At 41.0% G+C, this 24,303-nt stretch overlaps 1 protein-coding gene across 1 annotated transcript in view; it reads left to right on the top strand.

Annotated features, from left to right (window-relative positions):
- LOC115103110 (laminin subunit gamma-1-like) overlaps positions 1-24,303 on the top strand; it is a 69,293-nt gene that overhangs the window by 25,214 nt on the left and 19,776 nt on the right. Inside the window, exons 2-5 of the mRNA XM_029623757.2 lie at positions 17,448-17,752; positions 20,593-20,723; positions 22,524-22,693; positions 23,345-23,533. Of these exons, the coding sequence (XP_029479617.1) occupies positions 17,448-17,752; positions 20,593-20,723; positions 22,524-22,693; positions 23,345-23,533 (795 nt within the window). The remainder of the gene's footprint in view (positions 1-17,447; positions 17,753-20,592; positions 20,724-22,523; positions 22,694-23,344; positions 23,534-24,303) is intronic.

Consider the following 24,303-nt stretch of genomic DNA (forward strand, 5'->3'; position numbering starts at 1 on the left):
CAATAAAAATTTTATGAAAAAAATGTAACATAACATGTAAAGTACTGGTCTCATGAGCTGAAATGAAAGATCCCAGAAATGTTCCATACGCACAGAGTTTTTATTTCTCTCAAATGTTGTTGCACACTTTTTTTAATGTTAGTGAGCAGTTCTCCTATGCCAAGATATGCCACACGTCAGGTGGACGTATTATCAGGAAGCTGATTCAACAGCATGATCATTACACAGGTGCATATTGTGATGGGGATAATAAAAGGCCACTCAAATATGTGCAGTTTTATGCTGAGGAGTATTTCTGTCTATAATAAAGTTATTTTGTGGGGGAATACTCACTCTGATTGGCTGGACCTGGCTCCCCAGTGAGTGTGCCTGGCTGCTAAGAGGGAGGGCTTGCTCATTCATGAGAAATCCGTAGATTAGGGCCTAATTAATTTATTTTGATTTTATGTCCTAACTCATTCAAATGTTAAGTTGTTGCATTTATATTTTTGTTCAGTATATATTTTTTTGATTCAAGTTTTTCCAAATAAGTTAGTTGGGCCTAATCGTGCAATCTACACTGAATTAAAAATATAAACGCTAACATGACATCTCCTTCGCATTGAGTTGATCAGGCTGTTGATTGTAGCCTGTGGAATGTTGTCCCACTCCTCTTCAATGGCTGTGTTAAATTGCTGGATATTGGTGAACTGGAATACGCTGTTGTATATGTCGATCCAGAGCATCCCAAAAATGCTCAATGTATGGTGGGTATGCAGGCCGTGGATGAACTGGGACATTTTCAGCTTCCAGGAATTGTGTACAGATCCTTGCGACATGGGGCTGTGCATTATCATGTTGAAACATGAGCTGATGGCGGCGCATGAATGGCACGACAATGGGCCTCGGGATATCATCACGGTATGTTTGTGCATACAAATTTTCATAGATAAAATGGTTTTGTTTATTGTCCGTAGCTTATGCCTGCCCATACCATAACCCCACCGCCACTATGGGACACTCTTCACAACATTGACATCAGCAAACCGCTCGCCCACATGACGTCATACACGTTGTCTGCCATGTGCCCAATACAGTTTAAACCGGGATTCATCCTCGAAGGGAATACTTATCCAGCGTGCCAGTGGCCAATCGAAGGTGAGCATTTTCCCACTGAAGTCAGTTATGATGCCGAACTGCAGTCAGGGCAAGACCGTGGTGAGGACCACAAGTACGCAGATAAGCTTCCCTGAGATGGTTTCTGACAGTTTGTGCAGAAATACTTTAGTTGTGCAAACCCACAGTTTCACCAGCTGTCGGGGTGGATGGTCTCAGACGATCTCGTAGGTGAAAAAGCCAGATGACGAGGTCCTGGGCTGGCGTGGTTATACGTGGTCTGCGGTTGTGAGGCCAGTTGGACAAACTACCAAATTCTCTAAAATGACGGAGGTGGCCTATGGTAGAGAAATTACATACATACATTTTCTGAGAACAGCTCTGATGGATATTCCTGCAGTCAGCATGCAAATTGCACCTGACAGGTGTGGTATATCTTGTCAAAAGAGAAATGCTCACAGGGATGTAAACAAATTTGTGCACAACATTGTAGAGAAATAAGCTTTCGGTGTGTATGGAACATTTCTGCCATCTTTTATTTCTGATCATGAAGCATGGAACCAACACTTTACGTGTTGTGTTTATATTTTTGTTCAGTATAGATACATTTGTTGTTCTTTAAGTTACCTATTCCAAGGTAGGTTTTCATAAAGCCACAGACATTGATTACACTTGTCCCAACTACAGTATTCAGAGGGCTGTGGAGTGACACTGAGCGAATTGTTCCTTCTGTGTCCTACTGAGATCTTTTGTCTTGATTCATTTAGGCGGGGTGGGCAAAGCAGGCCATGTTTTGTTTGTTCCTGTCATCCTCGTGTTGTAACGCCTATTGGCTGGGTGGCTTCATCTTAGGTGGCCTGAGCAAATAAAGCTTAGCCAAACAGGATCTCTGTTTTGTGACCCCATGGATCTAAGCCTACACCAATGACAAAACAAAGCAGCAGGGGGTTTTAGTTTGCGAAGTAATTCATATTTCAAACAAAATGAATCTTTGTTTTGTTTCCTGTAATGCATAACAGAAGGGCCTACAGCACTGCCTGTGAAACTTTCTCACTGGTTTTATTAATGTAGTTTGCTCAAGGCAGACAGACATATTTTAATAACCCCCCCCCCCCCCCCATGGATCTCTCCCATGATGTAGCCTACCAAAATAATTCAGTAGTCAAGGGACAGTAGCAAGTGGGAATTTCACAGGCTTGCCAACACAACTAGTTGTTCTCTTTTCACACTGGGAACTAAGGAGATGAGATCCCGCCCAAAGTTTGAATTAATGATGGGGCAGTGTCTTTAACCATTTAAAAGCAATCATTACCTCCCTCCCACCCTTGGTTCCTTCCTGCTCGTCCTCCTCTGCCTTCCTTAATTGGAGACCCCATGGTGGACACTGGCTTTGTCCCAAATGGCACCCTATTCCCAATATAGTGCACTACCTTTGACCAGGGCCCCTAGAGCTCTGGTCAAAAGTAGTGCACTATATAGGAATAAGGTGCCATTTTGGATGCGGCCTCGGATAACCACCTCCGCCCACCCCAGGATTCTACATTGTTGTTCAGTATACTCACCTCAACAATGGTCCACTACGACTAGTCTACCTCCGTCTTGCGAGGATGTGCATTGATTTTAATCCCCTCACCACCAATCTGTGCCTGCAGGCTGCTTCTGTGTTTACTGCTAAAGCAGGGGAGGAGATTGAGTTGATAGGAACAGCATTCCACTATCATGTGAAGAATTGCTTATAAGTAAAAAATAAGCCTGTGTTTGTCCTAAAAGTTTCCCAATATGAGAGACTAACAAATTGAAACGTGGTTATATATTTACAAGAACATTGATGTGTAATTGTCAACAGTATTACAGGTTTCCACATGTCCCTAATATACCAGCCAAGTTACTCAGAACCCAAGCTTAGTTTAGGCCTACCTGATTTCCTCTGCAGCGTACAGCACTGTTTGAAAGATAATAGCATGGCAACCTTTTTTCCAAATGGCTAAGCCTGTTGTGCCATGATTTCAACTGTCCAGAACATTTTGATTGACCACCTAAAGTACAACAGTGGCAATGATTCCACTGTTTGGTGGAAATATAGAGCTGTCAGCTTTTTGGCATCATTGTGGTGTTTATCATATTCCTTTCAAACCAAGAAGAAAACCCACCAACTTTAGCATGCTGCCAACTTTTCTTTAAATCTGAAAGGTATTGCCGGCAACAAAGCCTAGTTTGTTTCCACCAACAGACCTAGTCATGATTGCAGTAATGTGTTTAAAAGTCCCGCCAACCCCTCAGTATAAATTAGTGGTCGACCGGTTAATCGTAATGGGCGATTAATTAGGGCCGATTTCAAGTTCATAACAATCGGAAATCGGTATTTTTGGGTGCAGATTTTTTATTTATTTTTACTATACCTTTTATTTAACTAGGCAAGTCAGTTAAGAACACATTCTTATTTTCAATGACAGCCTAGGAACGGTGGGTTAACTGCCTTGTTCAGGGGCGGAAAGAAAGATCTTCACCTTGTCAGCTCGGGGGATCCAATCTTGCAACCCTATCTAGTCTAACGCAATAACGACCTGCCTCTTTCTCGTTGCACTCCACAAGGAGACTGCCTGTTACGCGAATGCAGTAAGCCACGGTAAGTTGCTAGCTAGCATTAAAATTATCTTATAAAAAACAATCAATCATAATCACTAGTTAACTATACATGGTTGTTGATATTACTAGGTATTATCTAGCGTGTCCTGCGTTGCATATCATCTGACTGAGCATACAAGTATCTAAGTATCTGACTGGGCGGTTGTAGGCAGAAGCAGGCGCGTAAACATTAATTCAAACAGCACTATCGTGCGTTTTGCCAGCAGCTCTTCGTGGTGCGTCAAGCATTGCGCTGTTTATGACTTCAAGCCTATCAACTCCCGAGATGAGGCTGGTGTAACCGAAGTGAAATGGCTAGCTAGTTAGCGCACGCTAATAGCGTTTCAAACGTCACTCACTCGGAGCCTTCTAGTAGTTGTTCCCCTTGCTCCGCATGGGTAATGTTGCTTCGGTGGTGGCTGTTGTGTTGCTGATTCGAGCCTAGGGAGGAGAGGGACGGAAGCTAAACTGTTACAATGGCAATACTTAAGTGCCTATAAGAACATCTAATAATCAAAGGTTAATGAAATACAAATGGTATAGAGGGAAATAGTCCTAGAATTCCTATAATAACTACAACCTAAAACTTCTTACCTGGGAATATTGAAGACTCAGATTAAAGGGAACCACCAGCTTTCATATGTTCTGAGCAAGGAACTGAAATGTTAGCTCTCTTACATGGCACATATTGCACTTTTACTTTCTTATCCAACACTTTGTTTTTGCATTATTTAAACCAAATTGAACATGTTTCATTATTTACTTGAGGCTAAAGTGATCTTATTGATGTATTATATTAAGTTAAAATAAGTGTTCATTTAGTATTGTTGTAATTGTCATTATTACAAATAAACTTTTTTTAAATCGGTATCAGCTTTTTTGGTCCTCCAATAATCGATATCGGTGTCAAAATCATAATCGGCTTTGGCACGCATCCTGAACCTTCTATTGTGGTCCGACGTCATCAAACTTGTCCTTATAATTATGAAAAAGCATAAACAAAATGGCTGTCTGCATGCAGCAACCTGTTTCAAACAGCAACTCTACCTGTAAAAATATGTGCACAAAAAAAACATCAGTTTTTAAAAATGTATTTATAAATTGTCAAGTTAGCAAGTCGGGGAAACCAAAATCAACTTTCTGGACAACATTTTGGTTTGCTGTTAGCTTACTATGTAGCTGACTAGCCAGCTCCATATAATTACCAGAACAACTTTTTATTCCCCATAAAAGGGAAATCATGTATTGCAAGCTGCTAACTTACTGTTGTGAATGGGAAGAAACGAAAGCAGTGCATTCTGTCCTAACAGAGGAATTTAGAACTTGATTAATAGATGCGTTAAAGGAGTTAATGGAACGCAGACGTTCCATTGACCAGATTGACGCATATTCAATATCTGATCTTACAAAGTGGATATTCATCAATTCCATCATGATTGATCTATTGTAACAGGCCCACAGTGTGGTTACTTGGATGTATTTGGCTGTTTGAATGTTTCTTGCTCATTTGCCGCTAATCAATCGCTAAATAAAAGGAGAATGTCGACGAGAGGTAAAAATGGGTCTGTTTGAAAGGGGATCATATGTTTTTACAAGCAACATGCTGTGAATCCTGTGAAAGAAGTATCATAACGCTGGGAAAGCACCTCTGACAGAGAGGGGGCTCCCTTTGAGTCGCTGGACCTGCCGGAAATAGTTTATTTTAGAGATCAGCCGGGGGGGGGTCTTTATTCCCGTCTGACAGTTCTCATAGAGACCGTAACAGGCGATCTGCCCTTCAGATGATGAACTCGGGCACATTCCTCAGATTCCTCAACTGTAATGTTGCCCTCCCCCACCCTTTCTGAATAGAACTTTCAATTTGTTCAGGTTTTTATCTCGGGAGGTTTTACTTGTCAGACTGACCCGACATGACACCTGTTAGAGATAAGCAAAATAGCCCAAATGAGTTTACCTTTTTTTTCTCCTGTTTAATGCAGAAACACACGGCCATCTTCTCCCCTGCAGCTCATGCTTTTTTCTTTGCTTACATTAACGGGGTTTGGGGATCCCCTTTGGTCAGTTAGGACTAGCCTACATGGTGTGTAAGCACACACGCAAGTACAAATCTACTTTAGAAGTGCTTTAGTTTCCTTTTTAGATATTAATAATAATTTGATGTGAATAAATTTGCCCTCTAGGTTACTAGATCCTACTGTGATCATATTAGCAAGGTGTAAACTGAATTGGATTGTGCCCTGAAGTAAATTGATTGCAGTGAGTTGATGCCATGGTTGTTGCTGTATCCGATCCCCATGTCTGTCCGTGTATTTGTTCAGACCGTGGGAGTGTTGAGTTAAATCAGATGTACTACATATCTCCCGAGCAGATGGAGAAAATCGTGTACAAGGGGGGAGAAAGTTGTCATGCCCACACGTTAAAACTCAAAGCGGTCATTGTTCATCTCCCACGTAAAGAATGTGATGAGGTCATGGGAGGAAATCTAATTGGACCATGGTGTGGCTTGTGGCCTTCCCCATGGACATTAACACACACCCTTCAACAACCCGTAATCCCCCTCCCATCCACCAGATATTCCCTGCTACTCACCCTCAGGCTGTGCCTCTACTGGGTGTAAGGGGATGGAGGCCCAAATCCCACAGGCAGGTCATCCCAGAAAACCCCGTAAAAGGTGAAAATTAGAACACACCTTAAAAGTAGCATGTAGAGGGAGAAGTTTCTAAATGACACCTTGATGATATCATAGTATTTTAAATGGCTGATTTAGCTGTTTTCCCCTTGAATGTAAATGGAGCGAAACAATTTCTAGGGCTCTGATATTAGGGCTTAGGGCAATTTTTAGGGCTCTGATATTAGGGCTTAGGGCAATTTTTAGGGCTCTGATATTTATATTAGTTTGGCTGAACTAATTGTTTTTTTTCTAATGATTTTCTGAAATTATCAGGCCTTTCATAAGCTGAGGGCTTGAAAAAAATTCTCAAATGAAATGTTATTCGTCACATGATTCATAAGCAACTGGTGTAGAATAACAATGAAATGCTTACTTACGGGCCCATTCCCAACAATGCAGAGAAGAAAAAAGAAATAGAAAACTAATAAGAGGAATAAGTACACAATGAGTAACGATATCTTCGCTATATACACAGGGTACGAATACCAAGTCTATGTGCAGGGTTATGAGGTAATTGAGGTAGATATGTACATATACAGTGCCTTCGGAAAGTATTCAGACCCCTGGACCTTTTCCACATTTTGTTACATTACAGCCTCAAATTCAAAAATGTATTAAAAAAAGAAATTTCCCTCATCAATCTACACACAATACCCCATGATTGACGAAAATAAAATAAAAGTTGTACTTTTTTGATTATTTATAAAACATGTAAAAGTGATCACACTCACTTAAAGTATTCAGACCCTTTACTCAGTACTTTGTTGAAGCACCTTTGGCAGCAATTACAGCATCAAGTCTTCTTGGGTATGACGCTACAAGCTTGGCACACCTGTATTGGGGAGTTTCTCCCATTCTAATCTGCAGATCCTCTCTAGCTCTGTCAGGTTGGATGGGGAGCGTCGCAGCACAGCTTTTTTTCAGGTCTCTCCAGAGATGTTCGATCGGGTGCAGGTCTGGGCTCTGGCTAGGCCACTCAAGGACATTCAGAGACTTGTCCTGAAGCCACTCCTGCGTTGTCGTGACTGTGTGCGTAGGGTCATTGTCCTGTTGGAAGGTTAACCTTTGCCCCAGTCTGAGGTCTTAACATGCTCCAGAGCGCTCTTCATCAAAGATCTCTGTTTTTTGCTCCGTTCATCATTCCCTCGATCCCGACTAGTCTCCCAGTCCCTGCCGCTGAAGAACATCACCACAGCATGATACTACCACCACTTGTGCTTCACTGTAGGGATGGTATTGGCCAAAGAGTTCAATCATGGTTTCATCAGACCAGAGAATCTTTTTTTCTCATGATCTGAGAGTCTTTAGGTGCCTTTTGGCAAACTCCAAGCAGCATGTTGTGCCTTTTATTGAGGAGTGGCTTCTGTCTGGCCACTCTACCATAGAGGCCTGATTGGTGGAGTGCTGCAGCAATGTTTGTTCCTCTGGAAGGTTCTCCCATCTCCACAGAGGAACTCTGGAGCTCTTTCAGAGTGACCATTGGGTTCTTGGTCACCTCCCTCACCAAGGCCCTTCTCCCCTTGATTGCTCAGTTAAGCCTGGCTGCCAGGTCTAGGAAAAGTCTTGGTGGTTCCAAACATCTTCCATTTAAGAATGATGGAGGCCACTGCGTTCTTGGGGATCTTCAATGCAGAACAGAGTAGATCATAAACAGTACGGGTCAATGCCATCCAGGTAGCTATTGGTTAACTATTTAACAAATTAACAAATTATGGCTTGGGGGTAGAAGCTGTTCAGGGTCCTGTTGGTTCCAGACTTTGTGAATCGGTACCGCTTGCCGTGCGGTAGCAGAGAGAACAGTCTGACTTGGGAGGCTGGAGCCTTTGACAATTTTTAGGTCCTTCCTCTGACACCGCTTGGTTTTGTGGTCCTGGATGGCAGGGAGCTCGCCACCAGTAATACATTGGGCCATACGCACTACCCTCTGTAGCGCCTTGCAGTCAGGTGCCAAGCAGTTGCCATACCAAGCGGGTATGCAGCCAGTCAAGATGCTCTCAATGGTGCAGCTGTAGAACTTTTGGAGGATCTGAGTGCCCATGAGTCTTTTCAGCCTCAGAGATTGAATAAGAGATTCTGAATAGATTATCTTATTCAGTAAGAGATTGTCTGCAGAGATTGAATAAGGGATTTGGTGTGACTGAGACTTTTCTCCCAGGAAGGTGCTCCAACTTTCAGTACCATTTTCCCTTACAGCCTTGCTCTCGTTGCTTCAGGCTGAGTGTGTTAGCAATCAGCTTTGTTTTTTGATGCCTTTGTGGGATGTCAATGAAACCTTATCCCAAACCCAATCACTAATCATCAGTTTTATCACCTCATCTCTGACAACTGAGAGGTGTGTTGAAAGACCCTAAATCAAATGGCCAACAGCGAAGCATACCACCTTGGTTTAACCCAAGAATGTCTACAATAATACTGTACATTCAAAGGAATTTGACATCAAAATAACTAGCCTTGTCGCAATGGATGGGAAGCCACCATATCATGTCCACTTTAATAACTAGCCCATAACCACATACAATATTTGCATCCCCCCCTTACGCTGCTGCCACTCTGTTTAATTATTTATGCATAGTCACTAACTCTACCTACATGTACATATTACCTCGATTAACCGGTGCCCCCGCACATTGACTATGTACTGGTATATAGCCTCGCTATTGTTATTTTACTGCTGCTCTTTAATAATTTTTTTACTTTCGTTGGTTACTTTTCAATTTTTTTTCTTAACCAACAATGCAGTTTAAAGAATAATAAGTCTTAAGGGCTTGTAAGTAAGCACACCTGAATACGGCGCATGTGACAAATAACATTTTGATTTGGTTACTCATTTTCTATAATACATTTGTCATTAATTCATACTTTAGTTTCGCAAGCCAATCCTAACTATTGTTAGTGCAATGACTGGAAGTCTATGGTAACAACTAACATGTTCATCTGACTCTAGGGAAGTAGATAAAGGGCTTCATTGCCAAAATAAACTGTTGTCAAACATTTTAGGTAAAGTCATGAGGGGAACTGGCAGAAACCACCTGGCACTGAAAATGTTGGAAAGAGTCTTCCAACAGCCACAGAACATCAAGTACAAAATGTTCTGCATGTTGAATTAATGGCAGTGTGTGGGCTTCTTCCTCTTGACTGTAATGTTCTTAAGGAAAGATCTCTTCTGTGTTCAAATAGAATTAATGAGATTGTCTTCGGGAAAAGGTACCATCTGTTTTTCATATGATGTTCACGGCTAATGAGTATAGAAATTGGCTATGCGATTAACAGATTATAAACTTTTCAAAGACGCCCCCTCTGCTTACCCCCTGGAATGTCCCCCTTGGTAGTCATCTGCAGAAAGGTCCCAGATCTGTTTGTTGAAAAACTCTGGTCTTGTGAGGTTTGTCTGCTTACACGTCCAAGCTTGCTGTGATAAAACACCACTTGTGTCCTAATGACATGTTAGAGACCATAGGAAACATCAGTGTGTGGCTTGTCAGAATCTTTGGCAATGTAAATGCAGATTTCACATTTCCTCAAACCAGTCGAATGCATCTGAGTGTCGGATATATTTGCGGAATGTGCATATAATTACATGATTCGCAGAATATTACATTTTACTTTTTCTTTACAGTATGTGATAAAAAGTCCTTGTTTAGTTCTGGCCATTCATGGTTCAACAATTGTAAGCCAGGCACAAATTCTCAGATTCAATCAATGCTTGATTTGTTGAACATGCATGTCTTCTTCTCCAGAACTTTTGAATTGCTGATCAGACAATCCTCTTTTTAGAAAAGTCATGAGCTTTCATTCACATTTTAACAAACAATATGTCTCCATACACAGCCCCTTTTCCCCCTAACTTACTTGTCTCTGTTCTCCCTCTCGAGTCGTTCTCTTGTCAGCCCACCCCTTTACTGGCCTAGCGGAAGCACATTCCAGCAGAGAGGAAGAGACGAAGCGAAAGGTTTTACTCAGCCCATAATCTGTCCACGAAATTGAGCTCACGAAGTGAGGATTTTTTGCATGTAGGTCAATGATTGTCATTTTGTTGACACTTTTTTTCTATTGCTACATGAGGCTCATTTGATCAAATAGAATTTCCATAATGGTTAGGTTTTGTTTTTACGAATGCACTGATCTAAGCAGACACACGTGGCATTTCGACAACTTTGAAAAAGACTACTATCGGCGTTGTGCCTGTTGTCAGAGATAGATGGAGGACTCATCATGGGTATAACCTGTTTTAGCATGGACATTGCCATTGAGGGCTTCCACTATTTTAAAGTAGTCAACTGGATGGAGATTTCCTATGAGTTGGGAGCGGTCAGCCAATGAAAAATAAGAAAATGGACTCCTTTTAAAATGGAGATGGCCTAAATGACACTGTCAGATGCTATAAGGGCAAAGATAAGATGAGTCTTCTCTATCTCTGGCCTGTTGTTCACACACGTATCTGCCCTCTCATTAGCTAGAATGGTCCAATCTGATCTCGCCTCCTTCTGCCTGCTTTTCATCTTTGAGGATATGTATTTATGTTGTTAGAGCAGTCACTTGATTATCTTGTCAATATAAAAGATCATTGATTCCAGACAGGTTCACTCTCCACCTCCCCTCCCCCAACCACCACGTCACAGCCTCACTCTACTACAACATGCTTGAGGGGGCAGGTGAACACATGGTTAAAGTCCCCTCCCTTAGTTATCGGCTGTCACTCACAGGAGTTTATTTTCATTTAAAACATTACTGCGTTTGGAGCTCTAAAATATATTTCACCGGGTCTGTATCTTACAATGGTAGTGTTAAGTCGGTTTTAACCCATACCAATTTATGGTGATCGTGTGGAAGAAGTTTTGTTTAATGTAAATCTGACAACTTCCCCACCCTAGCCTACTGTTACTAATGTGTAAAATGACAAGATACCTTCCACTGTAAACCAACTTAGTCTTTATCTTATGTCTTTTTAATACTTTTTTATACTTATAGGAGAACACAAGGGGTTCTCTCAGCCAGACTTTGTTTGCGCTCTCTACTGTAAATAATTTTGCTTATCAATTAACCAATTGTTTTGTAAGGAAACCCGGAATTCCTCATGGCTTCATGCTGTAGACCAGTGGTTCCCAAACGTTTTATAGTCCCATACCCCTTCAAACATTCAACCTCCAGCTGCATACCCCCTCCAGCACCAGGGTCAGCGCACTCTCAAATGTTGTTTTTTGCCAACATTGTAAGCCTATTACACATTATACATTTTTTAACATGAGTGTGAGTTTTTGTCACATCTCGGGTCATGGGAAGTAAACAAAGAGCTCTTATAGGACCAGGGCACAAATAATAATAATAATCAATAATTTTGCTCTTTTATTTAGCCATCTTACATATAAAACCTTATTTGTTCATTAAAAATTGTGAATAACTCACCACAGGTTAATGAGAAGGGTGTGCTTGAAAGAATGCACATACCTCTGTAATGTTGTATTGGAGAGAATCTGTCTTAAATCATTTTCCACACAGTCTGTGCCTGTATTTAGTTTTCATGCTCGTAAGGGCCGAGAATCCACTCTCACATAGGTGCATGGTTGCAAAGGGTATCTGTGACTTAACAGCGCGATTTGCCAAGGCAATAAACTCTGAGCACAGCCCAATCCAGAGATCTGGCAGTGGCTTCTTTTTTAATTCCATTTTCACAGAACCGCTTGTTGCAATTTCGATGAGGCTCTCTTGACAGCAAGAGCCTCTCGGTGGATACTGCAGTGTACCCAAGTGGCGTCTGGAGCAACTGCTTGCACGTGTGGTACCACTCCACTATGTCTCCCTGTCAAGACTTTTGCTCTATCAGTACAGATACCAACACATCTTGACCACCAACGTCCATTTGATGTCACAAAGCTGTCCAGTACTTTAAAAATATCCTCTCCTGTTGTCCTGGTTTCCAGTGGTTTGCAGAAGAGGATGTCTTCCTTAATTGACCCCCCATAAACATAACGGACATATACCAGGAGGTCTGCCAGGCCCGCCACGTCTGTTGACTCATCCAACTGTAACGCATATATTTCACTGGCTTATGTGAAGCAGTAATTGTTTCAGAACATCTAATGCATTGTGAAACAGTGTTGTTTGATGAAGGCATTGTCTGTATTAGAGGTCGACCGATTAATCGGAATGGCCGATTAATTAGGGCCGATTTCAAGTTTTCATAACAATCAGAAATCGGTATTTTTGGGCGCCGATTTCCGTTTTTTTTATTTGTATACCTTTTATTTAACTAGGCAAGTCAGTTAACACATGCTTATTTTCAATGACTGCCTAGGAACGGTGGGTTAACTGCCTTGTTCAGGGGTTCCAATCTTGCAACCGCACAGTTAACTAGTCCAACGCTCTAACCATTGCACTCCTCAAGTAATCTGCCTGTTACGCGAATGCAGTAGAAGCCAAGGTAAATTGCTAGCTAGCATTAAACTTATCTTAGAAAAAAAATCTATCATAATCACTAGTTATAACTACTAATCCAGTTTAGCAGGCAATATTAACCAGGTGAAATGGTCATTTCTCTTGCATTCATTGCATGCAGAGTCAGGGATAAATGCAACAGTTTGGGCTGCCTGGCTCATTGCGAACTAATTTGCCAGAATTTTACATAATTATGACATACATTGAAGGTTGTGCAATGTAACAAGAATATTTAGACTTAGGGATGCCACCCATTAGATAAAATACCGAACGGTTCCGTTTTTCACTGAAATAATAAACGTTTTGTTTTTCGAAATGGTAGTTTCCGGATTCGATAATATTAATGACCAAATAATCTGTGTGTTATTATGTTATAATTAAGTCTAATTTGATAGAGCAGTATGACTGAGCAGCAGCAGGCCCGTAATCATCTATTCAGACAGCACTATCGTGCGTTTTGCCAGCAGCTCTTCGCAAGCATAGCGCTGTTTATGACTTCAAGCCTATCAGCCTAATGGCTGGTGAAACCAATGTGAAATGGCTAGCTAGTTAGCTGGGTGTGCGCTAATATTGTTTCAAACGTCACTCGCTTTAAGATTTGGTGTAGTTATTCCCCTTGCGCTGCAAGGGCTGCGGCTTTTGTGGAGCGATGGGTAACGATGCTTTGAGTGTGGCTGTTGTCAATGTGTTCCTGGTTCGAGCCCAGGTAGGGGCCATTTGAAATACAAATGGTATAGAGAGATAGTCCTATAAATACTATATTAACTACAACCTAAAACCTCTTACCTTGGAATATTATCATGTTAAAAAGAACCACCAACTTTCATATGTTCTCATGTTCTGAGCAAGGAACTTAAACGTTAGCTTTTTTACATGGCACATATTTTTACATGGCACATATTACCTCTCCAACACTTTGTTTTTGCATTATTTAAACCAAATTGAACATGTTTCATTATTTACTTGAGGCTAAATTGATTTTATTGATGTTTTATATGAAGTTAAAATAAGTGTTAATTGTCATTATTACAAATAAAAAAATATATTTAAAAAATTGTCTGATTTAATCGGTATCGGCTTTTTAGGTCCTCCAATAATCGGTATCGGCGTTGAAAAAGTCCTTTTCCCCCAGCATTGTCCCAGCCACATCCGCGGCATTAGGAAGAATTAAGTCATCCACGATAGTATGGGGCTTGCCTGTCCTAGCCACTCTGTAGCTCACCATATAAGACGCTTTAATTAATGGTATCGGTTGCTTTTATACATGTCTTACTACTCAAAAGTCGTCTTTATTCCTGCTCCAAAAACTCCCGTGGCTTATTTTTCTAATTGTCATGTTTCGCTTCAAAATGTCTGTGCAAAAAGTAAAGGTTTCCTGCAAGAGAGTAAAGGTTAATGTGATTGAATGTTAATTATTTGAATAGGCTACCTGTATTTGACATTGTTATTTCGCTGAACACTAGATGGTTTGTTATTTTTGGCAGTGATACGAGGCTACTCAGGCAAGGGAAAAAAACTCCCAAATGTATAGCCCCGTTAGAAAATATGAATGTGCTGTTTGAAAATGTGAAGGGAAAAAAATGTCAAAGAATCACATATTTATTTGGCGTACCCCAGTTCGGGAATACCTGCTCTATGCTATAGTTCTTTTGTCACATAAACTAAAATTAGGCAAACTTAGAATTTTAGCAATAGTTATAGTAGAGCGATTTCTGGGTAGTGCATCTTTAAAGTGCATCAGCTCAATCATAAAAGCGATCATTGCATTAGACTACAATTTTAGTAAAGACTGAAATGTTAGCTATTCCTGCTCACTATTGATGTTTGTTACTGCAGGCCTACATCACTGAAATTATGCATTTATAGGGCATAGCTGGCTTTGTGGTTATTACTTTGTACAGTTTAAGCTAATCAGTGAAAGAATGCACCTAGGGCTTGAAAGCTAAAAGTAGGCCTACAGTGACAATCACAGTGTACTGTAAAACTCATTTTGGTTGAATGTACTAAGAACAAACCTTGGCCACCCAAGACTCTTAGTCGGACTCTTACACACCAGTAAGATTTGTAAAATGTTTGCTTGCAGAGAGTACTTAGCGCCTGTGAACAATGTCAACAGACTTTGTTAAAATACTCCATTCCAGAAGGTAGCATTGCATTCTTACGTTTAGTTTGGCGATGCGAGTCCCTGTGTATTTTGCTTTGTAGGTATCCAATGTTGGATAACTAGCTACCTGTGCTAGTGTTGCTATTGTTGTAAAAAGCCGTTGTTTATTCTAGACAGATGACCACAGCTAGATAACTAGCTAGCAAGATGACGAAGAAACTATTCAATTCACTCTACATAATCCCATACTGCCAGTGGCTGCCCATAGCCAATTATTTAGCTGGCTAGATAACCTTAGCTAAACCTTTAGAATGTAATTCGCTAATTTTGTCCTTTTTGTGGTCACTCCTGTCGGTTTTCCCACTTGGAGGTTTGTGCTCTCTGACTCAGTCAAGTTGTCGGCCACTGAGGAGCATTGCAATTTTACAAGTAGCAATGGCAGATTCGTCGGTACCAGTTCAGTACGCAGCTGGTGCGTCTTTTGTTCTAGCAAGAGAAGAAACGGCCTCCTACTGTGATAAGTACCTATTGGCAGACAGATTCTCTTAATGATTTAAACCTCAGCTGCCAAAGAGTAACCATGTCCTTGTTCAAGGCTAAACCATAATTTCCATTGCCCTTTCCTCGTTATCTTCAGAACTTGCCTTGCCTGTGAACTAGACTACTAGTCTAGTGACTGCCTGACCACCTGTATTCACTGTTGAGGCTTCCTTTGTCTCCACTGAGTGGCTCTTCCATGTTGGGTTGACGAGAGGCCCTTTTGTTTGCCTCTGCTTGCCACTTCCTTGCTGTGCCAACAGATGCTGTTTGTCTTGTTTACGAGGATGTGGGGGTGGTTTTAGAAATTAGATGTCAATGACAGTCTGTTCCCAGTGCGATTTTCCCCGATGCTCGAGCACTCTTAAGTTTGCTTGTTCACAGAATGTCACATTCAGATGCTTTGGTGTCATGCCTGTGCATCATAATGGAAGTGGCTAGTGGAAAGAGTGGGCAAATTGGTTGTAAAAGGTCAGACAAATGGTTAAGCTTAAAGTTCTTTGTCTATGACATGTTATGGAAATGTCAACCAGTCAAGTATGCCTGTGTCTCGTTGCACTTGTGTGTGATTTAGGTTTTTTCCATGTTTTAATTAGCAACTTTCTGTGTTAAGCTAAACTTTTTTTCTACTTAAATAGATTTGAGGAGAAATTTAACACAATCGAATGGGTATAAGCGCAAATAAACATCATTGTTTTACTTCCAGCTTTTTTTTTCATTTGAAAAGATTTCTCTAGATGTTAAAGCAGACCTGTTGAAATCCACGCCTCGTTTAGTGACTCACAGGCCAGTTGAGGTAGAATTTGTACAAGTCTTATGTTTGAATAGGAGACTCCCTGGGCCAAAGCAGGCACTCCAGAACATTTATAGAATACTCGACTATTCACTTTAATCTCAATGTAAACGCATGAATTCATGATAAAAACCAGCTCACACCCTACAGATATAGATATTGCTTTCAGATTAACCTTCATCTACAAAGCTTGCTGACTTAAAAGACAAAGGAAACTCTCTTTTGTTATTTATTTCATTAGTCTATTGTCGGTGTAGTCCCAAAATGTTTAGCACGTCAGCAGTTTTTCAAGATTTAACTTTAAGATATAATATCCCTTTTAAAATACAGAAACGCAGCCAACCAAATGCATCAAAAGGCTGTATTTTGAAAGTTGCAGATCTTGAAAACTTGATTGCTGACATGTCAAACATTTCCGGACTATATCAACAATGGGCTAATGAAACAAATACCAAAAGATCATTTTGGGGTGGAATTTTCCTTTAACAGAGGTCCCTCAAAAGTCAAAGTTCATTGTCATGGTCACTGCAACAACATGCACAAACACTCACTGGAGAGGAAATGAACTGATTCATTTAAATCCTCTATCTTTCCAAGCCCTTCTGTAGTTGAGATATCTATATGTTTCAGTAAGTTACATGGCTTCACCTATATTTGCACACGCCACAATGGTCCCTGTATAGATGTTTTATTTTCTTTGCAGATCTGTTTAGAGAGCACATTTTTTGTTAAACAATTGTACCCCCTGTCGCTGTGTTGAAAGATCATTTAATTTCTTTACACAAAATAAATGACGTCTCCCCATACCATTTCTCCTAGCGCATATAGTCTGGTGTTCATCCCCCTTCAAGTCCTAGCCTGCCCAGACATGCCAAATAGGTTTTGAAAAGACCCTCTAGTATTACTGGAGGACACTGGAGAGCTTTAGAAATCCTTTTTTGTCTTGGTTTAAACAGACAATGCATCTGGAAAAGGCTTGTTGTAAAAGCAGTCTTTAGTGACTGATTAGCTTTTTTGGGTCTTTGAGCAACAGCTTAATATTTATCCATGTGTTGTGCAAGAGATTTTTTTTTGTCTTTATTAACTACGTAGTTAGAATAGTTATGGTAGCTTGTATTGTTCACTGTGAACTATGCGCTCATCTTTTGGCTAAAGTATCAAAATTCTCATGTTTCTTTTCTGTTCTTCAGGCAAGGCTTTCGACATCACTTACGTGCGACTCAAGTTCCACACCAGCCGCCCAGAGAGCTTCGCCATCTACAAGCGTACAAGTGAGGATGGACCATGGACGCCTTACCAGTACTACAGTGGCTCCTGTGAGAAGACCTACCAGAAGACCAACAGGGGCTTCATCCGCACCGGACAGGACGAACAACAGGCCCTCTGCACAGACGAGTTCAGCGACATCTCACCCCTGACTGGAGGAAACGTCGCCTTCTCCACCCTTGAAGGCCGGCCCAGTGCTTACAACTTTGACAACAGCCCAGTTCTTCAGGTAAAGAACAACATCTGCTGTTTTATAGCATTCTAGAGACCTTGACATAGGAACATTGTGTGATGCTTTTGTTCCAGCTATGATCCCAGACTTGTGTGTCCCTGGGTGGCTATTTTATTTAGCTTTATTTTTCCAAGGTTGTCTGCCAGCACAGAGTATGTAGTGCATCATATATAGGTAGTGTTGAGGCAATCAATGATGTGGACAGAGTAATGATAAGTTAGCCCTTATACTTGAGCTATTTTGGCCTGGACATTTGCTGTTGGCAGGCGTGCCCAATGGAAGGGAGTAGCACACTAGTCCAGTTGGGAAAGTGTGAGAGCCTGACCGGTGCCAAGTGCTGCAACATATTGCTAGGTGACGCCCCCAGATTTCCCACTACAGTACTGATTGAGTTTGGCTCTTAGAGGCACAGCTGGAGATGTTTGTTGCGCATTGCTTTTAGCAAGGGAGAATTTGTGTGTGTGCTTCCAGACAAAGCACAACGATACTACTAGCCTGTAGGGCTGGATAATTGCCAGGGACCTCACAATACAATATTGCAGTTTGATGTTTGAAACATATTGCTTATAGTGCTGAAAACATGTTGGCTCACTTAAAAGAAAAAAAGATGGAGAACAATCTATTGGATAAAAAATTACCTGGGTTTTTGCACAGGTACAGCCGACTAGCGCTAGCTAATGCTACCTAGCAAAAACAACAAAAAGCTAAAACGTTTTATTTTTTTAAATCAAAATGTTGATATAATATTACAGTATGTAACTATCTCTTTGTTTTCCTCCCATCACTACTAACCTAGATCAGATTTTTAACCCAAATGACTAACATTTATAGACTAACCGTTTATAGCCTTAACCTACTACATTAATGTAAGAAAGTTGTCTTTATATATATATATATATATATATATATATATATATATATAAAGGGTTTATCTTGATAAGTGCTTTGTTAATTAAAAGTAGTCCGCTGATGCCTGGTAATTTCAGATCAATTTTAACGTTATGATTCTTGTTTTTACAAAAACTAGTCAGCTCATGACTCATGGTACGTATTTATCTGCTGTTGGTTGTTCATACTTTTTTGCGCCTGTGTAGAATACCCTGGCTTTCAAATGTAATGCTCTATCTCTAGCAAATGAACAAATTTAGCTCTGGCGCCATATACTTCCCTATTTGACTTTCTCATGTGACATATCGCTATATATACCAAAGCCCAAGACTCTTTTTGGAATGGATACCTTTGAGGTGTCATGGGGCTACGTTGCAGGGATAGTTGTATTTGTTAACTGGAGTCTATGTAATATTTGAATGATTGTTTACGATTCCTAAGGATATGGAATATTTTTCGTACAACAACAATCTACCAAAACATTTTCATATTGGGCTAACTCTGTATACAGAAAATATAGCCTACAGGTAAGATAATGAACAGGAGATAAACGTAACAATTCATCCAGCTATACAGTGCATTTGGAAAGTATTTAGACAGCTTGACTTTCTCCACATTTTGTTACTTTAACAGCCTTATTCTAAAATGTATTAAGTAGTTTTTTCCCCCCTCATCAAGTCTACACACAATACCCCATAATGACAAAGCAAGCACAGGTTTTTAGACAATTTAGCAAATGTATAAAAAATAGTGATTACAGCCTTATTGGGTATGACGCTACAAGCTTGGCCTGTATTTTGGGGAGTTTCTCCCATTCTTCTCTGCAGATCCTCTCATGCTCTGTCAGGTTGGATGGGGAGCGTCACAGCACGGCTATTTTCAAGTCCTGTCTTTGGCTGGGCCACTCAAGGGCATGTGTTATCTTGGCTGTGTGCATAGGGTCGTGTCCTGTTGAAAGGTGAACCTTCGCTCCAGTCTGAGGTCCTGAGCACTCTGGAGCGGGGTTTCAAAAAGGATCTCGCTATACTTTGCTCCGTTCATTTGATGTTATTTTAATGGGGAAAAACTGTGCCTTTATTTTAAAAAACAAGGACATTTTGAAGTGACCCAAAACATTTGAACGATGGTGTATAAGCGGATGGAGTGATAGTGCCAGAGAAGTCAAAGGGGTAGACGAGCAGAGCCTTTGGCCCCGTGCCTGAGACAGACGGAACCTGCTCTGACTCATGGCTGCCCTATGGATGTGTCAGACTGTTCTAGTAGAGTTAGGCTATAAGTGGCAAAACATTGGAGCTGTTGTCAGCAAAAAGTCAAGCCTGATATGTTTTGAGTTAGTCTACTGGTAGTAGTTAGGCTACAACTAATTCTGCAGAATGTTTGTTGGCAAATAATTTTGCCTGAGCAAGCGATATGATGCACACATTGGACTTGGCTGCATTTACAACTCCTGTTCAAAAATAATTAAAACATTGTATTAAAATGTTGAACGTAAAACAGGCTATTTAAACCTGCATGTGTGGAAAAGAACAGAATCTTAATGTTACTCTTCCGTTGTTTACTCCAGATTTGTCCTCTGCTGTAATTCTAAACAAGCAAACAAAAGGCTTTTATCTTCTGATTCCATGAGAATGTCTGAGGTTTGGTTTAGATTCGTGTGGCTGTATTTATTTTTCTTCTAAATGGCTGCAATAGGACCAGGGATAGGGCTTAGTCTCTCATTTAAAATGTCAACTTTAAACCTGAAAAATAATTCCTTTTACGCCAAACAAACCTATCGTACAGTTCACATTCAAATCTCCAATCCGCTCTCCCTTTTCTCCTCCGTCAAGAGAAGTTGTAAGTTACTAACTCTCCATACATATTTAGCAGGCAAGGCCTGGCAGATGTTTGTCGAGTCTGACCTGGCTGCATTTTTAACACTGTGTCCTTTTTGTATTTTTCTTCTTCAGGAATGGGTGACTGCCACAGATATCAAAGTGACCCTGAACAGGCTCAACACATTCGGAGATGAAGTTTTCAATGATCCCAAGGTCCTGAAATCCTACTACTACGCTATCTCAGACTTTGCAGTGGGAGGAAGGTGAGAGTGGTTGCCTCAGCATTATGCTATCTCTATCTTGCAACAGCTTTTGGCAGCTTCCACTGCCTGGCTTTTCCCTTGTGTACAGATTTTTTTTCCATTTTATTTTACCAATACCATTGAGTATAGCAATTTCACACACAAATTAATTTTTTTATGAATAATTCATCGTACAAATGTTTATTTTATTTGGAATTAGAAATTAGAGCATAAAAAGAAAAAATGGCAACAAATAATGTATGCCTATAAAATTCCTTTAAAGGATGAGGCCCTGTCTGTTAGCCACACAGCGTGTTTTCTTTAGTGCAGATTCACACAAAAAATGTCTAATCCACGATTGTTATCAAACCTCAAGTGCTCACAATAGATGTTTTTGTCTGGGTGATGTTAGCTAAATCAATCATCTAAAGTAGCATAGTCTGATGACTTTTGATCAAGTTCATATCTGGCCCCATTTTTACTTTGTGTGGGTTTATTCTCAGTGGCTCAACCAAGAATCCAAAAAAAACTATCCCTCCCTAGTTTTGAACTGAAAAGCCAGAAGAGAAGAGGGGTTTCTGACACGTGTTAAACTTACTCCTTGCCGCTGCAGTGTTTTTTCACCTTAATCTGTTTTGAAATATAGAGCAGATTTCCATTACATAGCCACGTTGTTGGCATTCCTGCCTGGTTGTGCTGGATTATAGTCCACGGATGCCGGAATGGGGCGGGCCCCGAAATGACGACAGAGTTGAGGCCAAAGGCCAGTCCAAGCTCTGGTGTAGTAGGCCTACTCTACCTGGTCTACTCACTGATCAGCCATGTCAGCACATCTACCAGCTAGCCTATATATTCTGAGTGGGAACTGGATCTAACTCCTAGTACAGGTATTACAAAATGGAAAAGATAGTGAGGGAGGGTTGCTTTTTTTTTTTTTTTTGATAAACAGCCTATTCTGTTTAATAGGCCTCTAATGCTATAGTGTCTTCCTTCCTGTTGTCAATATTTCCACACTTCGCTGCCAAGGAAAACTTGAAACAATACACAAAGGTTGCTGCCATGCAAGTCTTCTCTTGTTCGGAAGGGCTCTTTCGAGGTGTCTCAGGTGTTCAGCCCTTCTGCATTGGGTAAACCCAATGGAGTTATCAGTCTAAATAAAACTCTCCCAGTGCTGAAATTGATTTGGCTAAAGGTATAATAGGAATGTATTTGTTGATGGATCATTAAGTCAAATTATCTTGAAGTGTTTTTGTGATTCCCAACAACACATACTTTGAGCTATGACTTTCAAACGAACAAGATGTAGGCTACAAATAGTGGTGTGTTAGATGGAGTCCAAGTTTCTGCTATCGGTCAAATGTAGATAGATGAACACCTATTTGTAGATGACTGCAAATATAATCATGCTACTATCATGTGATAACAGGTCACCCCCTTAAAAAGCTTGCATACAAAGGTGACTGATATGATTGCGATGAAAATCAATGCAGTTGATATACCATATGGTTGGAGTGTTAGACTGTTTAACCAAGTAATTAAGTCTGTTAGGTTAATAAATAACTGAGTCGAATTTGATATTTACAGTCAGGGCCTCTAAGACCAGTGCAAAAGACCACTGGTCAGAGACCATATTCTTAAAGTGTCTCAGAGTAGAAGTGCTGATCTAGGATCAGTTTTGCTGTTTACATCATAATGAATAAGATGACATAGACAGCGGAGACTTGATCCTCCTCAGAGAGGCTTTGTGAATATGGCCCAGATGGTTGAATTGTGCATTGTAACTCTCACGATGACAGACTCCACTGTTCTCTGCTGTTCCAGGTGCAAGTGCAATGGCCATGCGAGTGAGTGTGCGAAAAATAACGGTTTCGGCAAGCCGGTATGCAACTGCAAGCACAACACGGAGGGCGATGACTGCAATGTGTGCAAGCCGTTCTACAACGACCGTCCCTGGAGGAGAGCTACAGCCAATAACCCTAATGAGTGTCTGCGTAAGTCAGTCCCCTGCCACCCCAAATCGTACCCTATTCCCTATATAGTGCACCACTTTTGACCAGAGCTCTGGACCCTAGTCAGGGGCCCTGGTCAAAAGTAGTGCACTACATGGGGAATAGGATACTATTTGGGACACAACCCAAGAGATAAGTATCTGCGTAAATCACATTGCAAGAGATCCTTCCTGTTTCTATGCAGGCCAGGCCAGGCAGACATTCATATCATACTGCAAATGCATAACTAATCAGGTTCAGAACAGTCCACACCACACTTCTCACACCCACTTCCACACCCACCTCAATCTGCTTCAGGCCACATAATCTGCCATTTAGGGGAAAGTACACCTGATATGTGAAATGTGCCAAATGAAATGCCCCACCCTTTAACGCAGGGAAGATTCAGTATGATATTGAATTTCCATATGTGTTTCTACCACCACCTCTCACATATACATTGAACCCATCATACATTGTCCCTAAAACGTTATGGGGTAAACTGAGGGCTTGTTTACCAAAGCCTGGTATGTAAAATGTGCTTTTCCCACTCTGAAATCCGGCAGTTTAAATTCTACTGCTTCCTCCCTAATATACACCTATATTGATCTCACGCACACAAAAACGAATGGCTACTTTTTCTGGTGGTCCCAGCGTGCAACTGTAATGGCAAGAGTGCAGAGTGCTACTTCGACTCTGAGCTCTACCGTGACACCGGCCACGGAGGACACTGCCGCAACTGTGCCGACTACACAGACGGGCCCAACTGTGAGCGCTGCCTGGACAACTACTACAGAGACACATCTGGCACCCGCTGCCTGCCCTGCAGCTGCAACCCAGTAGGTAAGTGTCTGGAGTCTATACCAATAAATCCTTAGATGCATCCAAAATGGCACTCTATTCCCTACATAGTGCACTACTTTTGACCAGAGGGCTATAGGCCCTGGTCAAAAGTTATGCACTACATAGGGAATAGGGTGCCATTTGGGATGCAGCGTGTACTGTTTCTATTGGGGTTAAAGGATAAGTCCAGTATGAAGCCAGGCTTTGTTGTGAAGGGACTGCCCTTGGTGCTGTTTTATGGGATTCGGCGACAAAGTCTTAATGGGGGCTGGGAATTGCAAGGGACCTCACAATACGATACTATCGCGATACTTGGGTGCCGATACAATATGTGTTGCGATTTGATACTGACATTTCATTGTAATTTGATGTTCCAAACATATTGCTCCATTTACTGTATGTCTGCTGCAGAGAGACAAAAGAGAAGGTGAGAATTTTTGATCAGTAAATGGAAATAAAAGACCTGGAGAACATGTTGACTCACTATTTAAAAATAAGCTATAGGATGAAAAATAACAGCGTTTTCATACATCCTCTGCTCTGTAACCTCATATACTACCCTTATTGTGCAATGTGTAACCTAATGAAAACCACTGCAAAACGCATGTGACATCGATACTGCTTTAGCTGCCAATACGGGTTATTAGAACAAGACTATCCGCATGTGGTGTGAATTACCTGTGCTCTTAAAACATGATTGTCTGCATGTGTGTTAGAGGTCAACCAATTAATTGGCATGGCCGATTATCTTATTTAAAAAACGATCAGTC

This window comes from Oncorhynchus nerka, linkage group LG20 (assembly GCF_034236695.1).
Source record: "Oncorhynchus nerka isolate Pitt River linkage group LG20, Oner_Uvic_2.0, whole genome shotgun sequence".
NCBI lineage: Eukaryota > Metazoa > Chordata > Actinopteri > Salmoniformes > Salmonidae > Oncorhynchus > Oncorhynchus nerka.